Below are 12,201 nucleotides of genomic sequence, written 5' to 3' on the forward strand. Positions count from 1 at the left end.
TTGGGTGGTGGTCTCATTGGTCAACAGTATTTCGATTAGCGAATCAGATACTAGATACTTGTGCGTCACTTGGTAGCTGCTTTCAGGAAACGCTTGCTAACATGATTTGCATTAACTATCTTGGAAATCTGAAAGCTAGCTAGGGTGAAACTAAAACAAAGTAAGCAGCATAAGGGCTTTCTTGTCTCTCGAAGTTTATTCTGACATTAGCTATTGAAAACAGAGATTTAAAGCCTCATCTTTAGCTAGCTACTAGCCAACTAACGCCTAGCTACCAGCGAAGTAAACAAGGGACCAAGTCACAGCAGCAGGAGGTATGTAACTTTCTCATTCATATATAAGGGTATATGTGGCTAAATCGAAGCTATCAGCATTGAACTGATACGATAGCTAACTACGTTGCATATTTGCTTGGTCATTGTCAACCAAATGACGGCACAAAATGGGAACGTTTTCGAGCTAGCCTGTGTGCTAATTATCGAACGTTAACGATACGATTATTTTGGGGAGAGAACTAGAGAACAATACTGAGAACTAGCTAGCAATAATGTGGGTAGTTATCGCTATCTAACAAACTAGGCATAACAGGAGATCTTTGATGCCACAGATTTCTTCAGTGGATTGGTTGCCACCCCAGTTTCGAATGTCACTTGGCAATTGTATCCTCTTTTTTTTCTCCCTTATGTCCCTGCAAGCCATGGCAAATGAAAGCACACAGTTTTGTGCCAATTGGTAAGTACGCTTTTATATATAAAAAAAAAAGTATGTGGACACCCTTAGTCGATTCGGCTGTTTGTGTATAAAATAGAGGACACAGCCATATAATCTCCAAAGACAAACTTTGGCAGTAGAATGGCCCGCACTGAAGAGCTCAATGACTTTCAATGTGGCACCGTCGTAGGATGCCACCTTTCCAACAAGTCAGTTCGTCAAATTTCTGCCCTACTAGAGCTGCACCTGTCAACTGTAAATGCTGTTATTGTGAAGTGGAAATGTTTAGGAGCAACAACAGCTCAGCAAGCTCACAGAACGGGACTGCTGAAGCACATAGTGCATACATTTTTTTTTTTCCTCGGTTGCAACACTACCAGGTTCCAAACTTCCTCTGGAAGCAACATCAGCACATTCAACACATTTGGGATGAATTGGACCACCGACTGCAAGCCAGGCCTAATCGCCCAATATCAGTGCCTGACCTCACTAATGCTGTTGTGGCTGAATGGAAGCAAATCCCTGCAGCGATGTTCCCAGAAGAGTGGAGGCTGTTATACCAGCAAAGGGGGGGCCAACTCCATATCAATGCCCATGATTTTGGAATGAGATGTTTGACGAGCAGGTGTCCACATACTTTTGGTCATGTAGTGTATAAAGATTCAGGCAAATTGAGAAGTAGGCACAATGTTAATAGATACATTCTGTCTAACTCCTCTTTCTTGCTCCTTTTCGTCTCTCTCACTCTCTAGTCAGCATGACATTCCAGAGGCTAATTTCACTACTCATGAGAGTCACTGTCGCCGGAATATTGCTCTGTGTGATGTATGCCAAGAGCCAGTGCCCCGTTCAGATCTGCAGCAGCACAAGGAACAGGAGCACATGCAGGTATGGTGCTAAAGATGGAGCGGGTTGGAGCCGGGAAGTGGGTGAACTAGATACTTGAGTGAACATCATCCCAAAGTTTCTGTACAATTGTTATACAGGAGGCTTCACTAACATTTATTTTAATTTCAGGTGAAATGTAAGTGCGGTTTAAAGATTGAGAAAAGCCTCATGGAATCCCACCAGGTATGTACAACTTGTATTAGAATGGAGACCTTGTGATGGTCACAGATTATGTATTTCTTTGCATTTTCATCTGACCTCCTCTTTTCCAGAGATCTGAGTGCAATCAGCGGATGGTGCCGTGTCAGTACTGTGAACTGGAGCTGGTTTTCAGTCAGTCCAAGGAGCATGAGGATTATTGTGGGACGCGCACAGAGCCCTGTCAATTCTGCAAGTGCAATATAATGTTGAGGGAGCAAGCTGTCCATCCAGCCTTGTGTGGTAGCCTCACACCACCTCAAGAGAGAAACAACAGCCGGGCAACTCTCAGCCCAGCAGAGACCCAGTCTCCAGGAACATGGTTTGAATCTCATTCCATCCGTAACCTGCTGAGGGCCCAGGAGGGAGAAGGCCACAAGAACAACAACGCCAGTGCGTCTGACCGCAGGGCCCTACCGCGGCCACTGGAGGCCAGAGTGCACAACAGCACCCGGGGGCAAGTGGGCCAGGGAGGAAGGGGGAACATTGCCCCTAGGAATACAGACTTCAGCCACTGTAAGCCTGCCAATGGCTCATACAAAGTGTTCAAGTTTTCACATTACCCTCAAAAAATTACCCACATTTACTTCAACTTAGTCTGGTATTGATAAAATGCCCTGGCCTATATTAAAGTAGAAAACTGTTTAATTGAATAACTTTTTTGTGTGATTGTAAAAACATCTCATGTGTTGTCACCCAGTGCTGGAACAGGAAGCTGCAGTGCTGGGCAACAACAATAACAGCATGGCATCATTTGCATGGCCTGCAGACAAACCACTGGGAGAAGACTCTGCCAGCCTGGACTACCTTCTGGCCCTTAGCCTGCAGAGTGATGGAGACACAGGGGATGTAGGGGGAGGAGCGGGGGCATTGTGGACAGATGTCTGGGACCACAAATTTGGAAGGATGTCCAGCAGCGGCTCTCTTATCTCTCCCCCTAATAACAACTACCAACATGTCACCACTGGCACCAATACAGCACCAGAACATGACCAGACAGGTCAGATGCTAAACTAAAATACCAGTTATTGTCCTTGTTTGTTTTCATGTGAGATTGATATTGTTACAGTATGCTGCCCTCCTCTCCCTTTTACATTTTGACTTTCTTCAACCCTGTCATGATTTAAAAACAAGTTCGGAATAAAATCATATTTCTTACTTTACCCATTATTTCTCTGTTCTTTTTCTCCCATGTAGACACCATGTTGCCCTGTGAGTTCTGTGAGAAGCTGTTTCCTGAAGAGGACCTCATTTTACACCAGGTTAGAAGGATATTTTGCTGCTTAGCCTACAAGTCACGCTAACGCCATGGAGGCTGAGCCTGTACTGACCAGGGAATCAATTTCCTTTACATGCTGTAGCAGTTGGTTATAAACTCATGCCCCTTATTTCCTTACTTTGAGTGCACATTGTTTCGTTGCTCTTGTTTGCTCCCTCTGGACTAGTTTCCTAGAATCTCCTCCTGAGTACAGTTAATTATTATTTTTGTTTTTGACAATTTGTTTTGCATTGTTTTTCTACAGAACTCAATCAAGTCAATATACATTCCCTCCCCACACACACAAATCCACATACATTCATTCTCACAGAGGGATCCACAAAATAAGCACGAAGGCAAACAATCTATCCAAAACAAACTGACATGCAGAAACAGCACAAAAACAATTCATTATTGGTCACTGTCCAGTTTGTGTCTTGCACTTGGTATCCCCCCCCCATCCCCTTTAAGAACATAATTATTTAATGTAAATAGTTATTGAGGAATGCCACAATGTGTGACTGTTAGTAATTTTCCATCTCAGGACTGATCGATAGTATGTATCATGTGGTACACCTGAGGGTAGCTAGCCACGACCTATCTGGTTAGCAGAAATACATTATTTTCCCCTCACACCTGTCTTTGTTGTCTTTCAGACTGGCTGTAGTCCTGCCTCAGCCTTTGCATCTTTCAGCAAGCGACCTCCATCTCCATGCTACGATGGCAGGATTGCTAGGGGTGCTGGTGGTCTTCTGCACATCCCACCTGACACCCCTAGCTTCCCCCGTTCAGTCTCCCAGCTTTCCTACAGTCCACCTGCCAGTCCACTACAGAGAGACGTGGTCATTCCCTGTGAGTTCTGTGGAGTAGCCCTGGAGGAGGCCGTTGTCTTTCACCACCAGGTACATCATTTACAGTGCAAGAGATGGTGCTGTATAATGTAGATCATGTTCAAATAGTGTATGCCATTAATGTCAAATAGTCCTGTCACATTACCAATGAGGGAGAAAACAGTTGTTTTTACAGAGGTAGAAAAAATCTGATAACACTTTGCTCCCATTCCTGTGTATTAACATTGTAATTACTCCAGTATTTTCATTGCGCTAACATGCTGTTCCATAGTAATTACCTAGTAATTGAGTATATCCTGACACTTTGTTTACAGGATAAATGTGACCTCCGACCTCGCACGGCTCCCTTAGTGGATAAGGTCAACAAAGTGTCCTTTCAAAAACCATCTCTTCCTCTCAAAGAGAGCCGTGGATGGAGCTCCTCTGAGGTGCAGAGGAGACTCAAGCACCAATGTAAGACACTGAACCCCACGTTCACCAATGCACAATCTTTTTGAACATCACTGATTTCTTTAAAACAAAGTCGATGTTGCTTGGGTTCCATCTATCCACCTATGTAACAAATGTTGTGTGTGCACATGCCTGCGTCTAAAGTGGTCCCCTTGGATGGGCTGGACAGAGAGAAGCCCCAGGTGCAAAGCCCAAATGAATGGCAGAGAGTCCACAGTGTGCTACCCATTCCAGGGAAGATCTCAAACTGTGATCCTCAGGTGAAGAACAGGCCCCAGCATGGGAATGAGGCAGAGGGGGGCCACTTGCTATTCAGTGAAGGCCACAAATCCAACTCTGCAGCAGCTGTGGGGTAAGAACAATGACACTTGCTGTAATAATGTAATCTGAACATTTGTTTAATTTGATTTGGCACAACTTCATTTGAAATTGTTTGGGTACATAATTTTTGGATTACGTCTTGTGTTACAGAACTAGGGTTGAAGGTGTTCTCTTTTGTATAATATAGTGCCAAGGCTTCCAAATGTAATGAAATATGTTGTATCCATCTGCCAGACCTCCCCTAAGAGAAAACAATGAGGGACCAAGGATTAAAGGACCAAGGAATGCAGGGCCATCAAAGGTACATAATCCTTATTTCTTTAGAGCCTCTATGGTGGCTATAATTATTTGTTTATAGTTGAATGTTTTTCTGTATCAACATTCATTTATAGGTGCCTAAGAAGCAAAACAAAGAACAGGAAGATGAGTGAGGGCAAGACTGTCGATGGAAAGAGCTGCAGACAATCACCAAGTGCTTTTTCTGTGTGCGGTAGTCTGTCACTCTAACAGTGGTGGCGTTACTGGCTGGCTACATTGCCGATGCCTGCCAGATCTCACTACACTTGGGAAGGTGTTTAACATATCAGCAAACCACAAATTGTATAACAATCTGATCATCAGATCATCAGAAGATGTGGCGCAAACCAGTGGTTGATGCAATGCAATGTAGTCCTCTTGGAACATGACCAGAGTCTCTTTATTCCCTGTGTGTGTGTTTCTGTATGTTTCAGTTGCTCTTTCTTTTTAAAGTCTAAAGAGTGAAACTGAAATATTTGAATGATTCCAATAGTTTGTAATATAACTTTCAGCTTTTTGTAATCTTTTAAACGTTTAATATAAATTGTATAGAATTTAGGAAACCCACCTTAATATACTCTTGAAAAACCTATGTAAAAATGTGTACAGGTATGTAAGAAATCTTAAAGCTCCACAAAGAAATTGTACTCTTCACTGAATAATGCAAAATCAATGACACATACAGTATCAAAGCATTATTTGTATTTCGGGCTGCACCTATTGAACTGTTTGTTTTTTGTATGCTTTGTGATATTATCTTCATACTTTTAATAAATCCTTAGTATCAATGTTTTGGTGCTTGTGGATGACTGTTAATGTAAAAGAGTGTCCTCAATACTAAGTATTAATCACATCGCTATTTTCCTAGAATCAAAATTGGCTCAAATGCTTTGAACCCTCCATGTGTAAAAACTGCACATATCACATGTTGCTGGTTACTGCAGTGTGACCGGAGTGAGCTTTGCAGGATTCAAATGAGTACTTTGTCAATGGTACTCTATTTTCCCCTTCCTTAGAGCTACTGATGTTGGACTTTCTGAAGGCACTTTAGCCTCCACAGGGGTGGCCATCGGCGATTGCCTTCAGGTAGTTCTCATATTGTCCACTGGTGGGCGCACTCTACTCAGCTATTTGTGCCACTGCCTTTTGAAACATCCATAATCCAGTATATTCATTTGTCTATGCATGAGGTTGACATCCTATAGCTGGGTTTCCCAACCTCGGTCCTGCCCCCTCCCCCGTGCACATTTCGGCATAACAGGACTTTCCAAGTTACATATATTATAGCTTACTTTATTGACTATATATAGATCTTGGATCAATCTAAATATTAGTTAACTTTTGACAAGTAGAGAAATGTCAAGTACAACATAACACTATTGCATGTCCAAAGAGAAAATATGTAATCTACTTATTTTTTTATATTTTTTTATATATATAAGCAAGATTCTTGCAAGAATAATTAATTTCTTCTTGACAAACAATCCATCCACAATGTCAGTTTTGAATATCTGTTTTTCAATTGGTCGAGGAGTCTATTGAATGGGCGGGACAGACCTAGCATTAGTGGGAATTCTGGATTCAAAGCTCGCGCTTTCTGTTTCAAACTCCGGTTCTCATATTCTAAAGGTTTTAGGAGAGAGAAGTAATAAAAGGCAGAGTTTAAAAAGTATATGTTTTTCCATCTCTAGAGCACTCCAGTCGTTTCTTATTAACGTAATCCAAAAGTTATTTTGTGGCAGGAATTTGCATTGTGCTAAGACAAGTTCTATGTAAAGTTGCTTGGAAGAAACCGTAAATATTCGAGCAGGTGGAGCATCAATTCCGACAAGTGAAAGGGGGACTTGTCTTTTGGGACACAATTGTTGCCAGCATTTGTATCCCGCTGGTCTGCTTTATTAAACGCATAGGGTCCCCACGGTTAACGCGCGTGGTTCTTTGTTTGAAGGACGTTTCCAAATCAAAAGCCGGCTTTTTCTTGCTTTTTGAGTAAACATTTTACCTGTCATTGTGACGTTACCCTACTGAAAATGTCAGCTGAAAGATATTCAAAATTGGATGAACCGTCGCTTCGGAACCTGGTGAGTGTGAAATATACCCTGATTTATTTATCCTGTTGTGTGTAATTAAACTATAGAGTTTAAAAAAAAAAATTGTAACACACCTGAGAATAATTGGGCATGAGAGGCCTGGGAGAGCATGTTAGCTAACCCCGACCCTTTAACCGTAACCCCTAACCAAGCTAACGTTAGCCACCTAGCTAATATTAGCGTTAGGAATTCGTAACATACTTTTGTATATATAATGTATGTGCCCTGCCATTCAAATTTGTGGATTCGGCCATTTCAGTTACACCCGTTGCTGACAGGTGTATAAAATCGAGCACACAGCCATGCAATCTCCATTGACAAACATTGGCAGTAGAAGGGCCTTACTGAAGAGCCCGGTGACTTTCAACGTGGCACCATCACGTTGAAGGATGACACTTTTCCAAGTCAGTTCATCAAATTTCTGCCCTGCTAGAGCTGCCCCGGTCAACTGTAAGTTATGTTATTGTGAAGTAGAAATGTCTAGGAGCAATAACGGCTCAGCCGCGAAGTGGTAGGCCACACAAGCTCACAGAACAGGTCCTCGGTTGCAACAATCACTACTGAGTTCCAAACTGCCTCTGGAAGCAACTTCAGCACAAGGTCGGGAGCTTCATGAAATGGGTTTCCATGGCGAGCAGCTGCACACAAGCTTAAGCTTGGTAGTTAAAACTTTCCACCATTGGACTCTGGAGCAGTGGAAACACATTCTCTGGAGTGATGAATCACGCTTCCCCATCTGGCAGTCCGATGGCCGAATCTGGGTTTGGTGGATGCCAGGAGAACCCTACCTGCCCTAATGCATAGTGCTAACTGTAAAGTTTGGTGGATGAATAGTGGTCTGGGGCTGTTTTTCATGGTTTGGGCTAGTCCCTTTAGTTCCAGCGAAGGGAAATCTTGACACTATTGCACACAATGACATTCTAGACAATTCTGTGCTTCCAACTTTGTGGCAACAGTTTGGGGAAGGCCCTTTCCTGTTTCAGCATGACAATGCCCCCTGAGCAAAACGAGGTCCATAAAGAAATGGATTGTCGAGCTCGATGTGGAAGAACTTGACTGGCCTGCCCTGACCTCAACCCCATTGAACACCTTGGGGTTGAATTGTAATGCAGACTGCGAGCCAGGCCTAATCACCCAATATCAGTGCCCTACCTCACTAATGCTCTTGTGGCTGAATGGAAGCAAGTCCCCGCAGCAATGTTCCAACATCTAGTGGAAAGCCTTCCCAGAAGAGTGGGGGCTGTTTATAGCGGCAAAAAAAAAAAAAACTCCATATTAATGCCCATGATTTTAGAATTTTGATGTTCGACGAGCAGATGTGTATTATACTTTTGCAAATTGGTAACATCGTACGAATTGAAACTTGTAACATGTCATACGAAATGGGTAACATGTCATACGAAATGGATTATGGACATCGACAAATGATACATACCTTATGTATCATACTAATTTGAGTGTTGGGGTGGCAGATAGCCTAGTAGTTAAAGCGTTGGGCCAGTAACCGAAAGGTTGCAGGATCGAATCCCCGAGCTGACAGTTAACCCACTGTTTCCTGGTAGGCCATCATTGTAAATAAGAATTTGTTCTTAACTGACTTGCCTAGTTAATTCTGCGTAATTAAAAACAAATTATGTCTACCCCTGAGTCCAGGTTGCAGTGACCTGTTTTATAAAAACAGTGAGGGATGATCATGTGTGGGATCAAAATGTTGGTCAGTTAATTGATTGAACATAAATATGAACAACATTCAACAATGAAAGATTTTACTGAGTTACAGTTCCTATAAAGAAATCGGACAATTTAAATAAATTCATTAGGCACTAATCTATGGATTAGGATTCACATGACTGGGAATACAGATATGCCTCTTGGTCACAGATACATAAACAAATAAAGTATGGGTGGGGATCTGAAAACCAGTCAGTACTGGTGTGACCATTTGCCTATTGCATCGCTACACATCTCTTTCGCATGGAGTTGATCAGGCTATTGATTGTGGCCTGTGGAATATTATCCCACTCCTCTTCAATGGCGGTGCAAAGTTGCTGGATATTGGCGGAAACTGGAACACACTGTACACGTCGATCCAGAACATGCCAAACATGCTCAATGGGTGACATGTCTGAGTATGCAGGCTATGGAATAACTGGGACATTTTGAGCTTCCAGGAATTGTGTACAGATCCTTGCAACATGGGGCTTTCCAGCACTATGATGAAACTGGCTCTCATGAGGACTGCCACAGGAATGGAAGACCCAGAGTTACTTCTGCTGCAGAGGATAAGTTCATTAGTTACCAGCCTCAAAAATCGCAGCCCAAATAAATGCTTCCGAGTTCAAGTTACAGACACATCTCAGCATCAACTTCTCAGAGGAGACTGCGTGAAATCAGGCCATCATGGTCTAATTGCTGCAAAGAAACCACTACTAAAGGACAGCAATAAGAAGACACTTGCTTGGGCCAGGAAACACGAGCAATGGACATTTGACCAGTGGAAATTTGTCCTTTGGTCTGGAGGTCGACCGACTATGATTTTTCAACGCCGATACCGATTATTGGAGGACCAAAAAAAGCCGATACTGATTATTGGAGGACCAAAAAAAGCCGATACTGATTATTGGAGGACCAAAAAAAGCCGATACTGATTATTGGAGGACCAAAAAAAAAAACGATACCGATTCAAATCGGACGATTTAAAAAAATATATTTAAAAAAACATGTATTTGTAATAATGACAATTACAACAATACTGAATGAACACTTATTTGAACTTAATATAATACATGAATAAAATCAATTTAGTCTCAAATAAATAATGACATGTTCAATTTGGTTTAAATAATGCAAAAACAAAGTGTTGGAGAAGAAAGTAAAAGTGCAATATGTGCCATGTAAGAAAGCTAATGTCAGTTCCTTGCTCAGAACATGAGAACATATGAAAGCTGGCGGTTCCTTTTAACATGAGTCAATATTCCCAGGTAAGAAGTTTTAGGTTGTAGTTCTAGTAATTATAGGACTATTTCTCTCTACGATTTGTATTCCATATACCTTTGACTATTGGATGTTCTTATAGGCACTTTACTATTGCCAGTGTAACAGTATAGCTTCTGTCCCTCTCCTCGCCCCTACCTGGGCTCGAACCAGGAACACATCGACAACAGCCACCCTCGAAGCAGCGTTACCCATGCAGAGCAAGGGGAACAACTACTCCAAGTCTCAGAGCGAGTGACGTTTGAAACGCTATTAGCGCTCACGCCGCTAACTAGCTAGCCATTTCACATTGGTTACACCAGCCTAATCTCAGGAGTTGATAGGCTTGAAGTCATAAACGGCTCAATGCTTGAAGCACAGCGAAGAGTTGCTGGCAAAACACACAAAAGTGCTGTTTGAATGAATTCTTACGAGCCTGCTGGTGCCTACCACCGCTCAGTCGGACTGCTCTATCAGATGTCAAATCATAGACTTAATTATAACATAATAACACACAGAAATACGAGCCTTAGGTCATTTAATATGGTAGACTCCGGAAACTATAATTTCAAAAACAAAACGTTTATTCTTTCAGTGAAAAACGGAACCGTTCTGTATTTTATCTAACGGATGGCATCCCTAAGTCTAAATATTCCTGTTATATTGCACAACCTTCAATGTTATGTCATAATTACGTAAAATTCTGGCAAATTAGTTCGCAACGAGCCAGGCGGCCCAAACTGTTGCATTTACCCTGACTCTGTGCAATGAATCCAAGAGAAGTGACACAATTTCACCTGGTTAATATTACCATATGCAGGTTTAAAAATATATACTTCTGTGTATTGATTTTAAGAAAGGCGTTGATGTTTATGGTTAGGTACACGTTGGAGCAACGACAGTCCTTTTTCGCGAATGCGCACCGCATCGATTATATGCACAGCATGACACGCTAGATAAACTAGTAATATCATCAACCATGTGTAGTTAGTTATAACTAGTGATTATGATAGGTTTAATGCTAGCTAACAACTTACCCTGGCTTCTTACTGCATTTGCGTAACAGGCAGGCTCCTCGTGAGGCAGATGGTTAGAGCGTTGGACTAGTTAACCGTAAGGTTGCAAGATTGAATCCCTGAGCTGACAAGGTAAAAATCAGTCGTTCTGCACCCTGAACAAGGCAGTTAACCCACCGTTCCTAGGCCGTCATTGAAAATAAGAATGTGTTCTTAACTGACTTGCCTAGTTAAATAAAGATTAAATAAAAGGTGTAAATATATATATATATATATATATATATATATATATATATATATATATATATATACTTTTTTTTAAATATTTTTTTTTTAAATAAAATAAATAATAAATTGGCCCCCCAAAATACTTGTTGTTATGAAAACTTGAAATCGGCCCTAATTAAAATCGGCCATTCCGATTAATCGGTTGACCTCTTGTAGAGACCAATCACTATGCCTTTGAGCTACAGGAGAAGAGAGCCAGGAGTGGGGGGGGCCAACCACTATTATTGAAATGTATACCTTCCTGAGGATAGTCCTTCTCACAGGGATAGTAAAGAACTCCCTAAGAGAATACTAGAGCACAGATCCTATGTTTGCAACTCCCTCCTTTGCCAACCTCTTTTCCCAAGACCGCTTCCTAGTTCTGCTGTGATGCCTGCATTTTGTCAACAATACTACTGCCATCCTAAATGACCCGTTATACAAAATAAGAAATGTTCTTACCAGCCTGGCAATAACGTTTGGTTGAGTTTGTGTCATACAAGGATCTATGCATTGATGAGTATGAGGGGCTTGGGGTGTCCGGGTCCATGATGATGACCATGCTGGCTCCTCATCTCAGCAAAGGACACACTTTGTATGTGGACAATTGTTAGAGCAGTCCCAACACTCTTCCAGCATCTGCTCTCCAACAGCACAGGGGCCTGTGGTACAGTCAGGTCAAACAGGAAGTTGATGCCTGCTTTCGGCTGCAGGAAGATGCAGAGAGGGGAGGAGAACGGTCAACAGCTGGCAGTAAAGTGGCATGACAAACGAGACATCCATGTCCTCTCCACTGTCCAAACAGCAACCATGTCGGCCACAGGGAAGGTGGACCACCTGATGGGAGAGAGAGAAATCAAACCAGACTGCTTGACTATAAC

General features: G+C 42.1%; 2 protein-coding genes across 11 annotated transcripts in view; both read left to right on the plus strand.

Moving 5' to 3' along the window:
* Positions 1 to 28: 28 nt before the first annotated feature.
* On the plus strand, positions 29 to 5,762 carry LOC110536072 (TRAF-type zinc finger domain-containing protein 1). The gene is made up of 12 exons (XM_021621604.3): positions 29 to 314; positions 696 to 732; positions 1,464 to 1,599; positions 1,729 to 1,782; positions 1,872 to 2,313; positions 2,498 to 2,797; positions 2,995 to 3,059; positions 3,712 to 3,957; positions 4,221 to 4,359; positions 4,501 to 4,708; positions 4,912 to 4,978; positions 5,070 to 5,762. The coding sequence occupies exons 2-12, from the start codon at positions 698 to 700 to the stop codon at positions 5,106 to 5,108; spliced, it is 1,731 nt and encodes a 576-aa protein (XP_021477279.2). The 5' UTR covers positions 29 to 314; positions 696 to 697; the 3' UTR covers positions 5,109 to 5,762.
* Positions 5,763 to 6,498: 736 nt separating this feature from the next.
* The window catches only part of smtnb (smoothelin b), a 68,073-nt gene continuing 62,370 nt past the window's right edge, over positions 6,499 to 12,201 (plus strand). For all 10 annotated transcript variants that reach the window (XM_036935922.2, XM_036935921.2, XM_036935929.2 and 7 more), the window contains exon 1: positions 6,499 to 7,055. In XM_036935922.2, coding sequence (XP_036791817.2) covers positions 7,005 to 7,055 — 51 coding nt within the window. In that variant the 5' untranslated portion in view covers positions 6,499 to 7,004. The remainder of the gene's footprint in view (positions 7,056 to 12,201) is intronic.

Source organism: Oncorhynchus mykiss, chromosome 11, assembly GCF_057628025.1.
Source record: "Oncorhynchus mykiss isolate SJ-2025 chromosome 11, ASM5762802v1, whole genome shotgun sequence".
NCBI classification, from domain to species: Eukaryota; Metazoa; Chordata; class Actinopteri; order Salmoniformes; family Salmonidae; genus Oncorhynchus; species Oncorhynchus mykiss.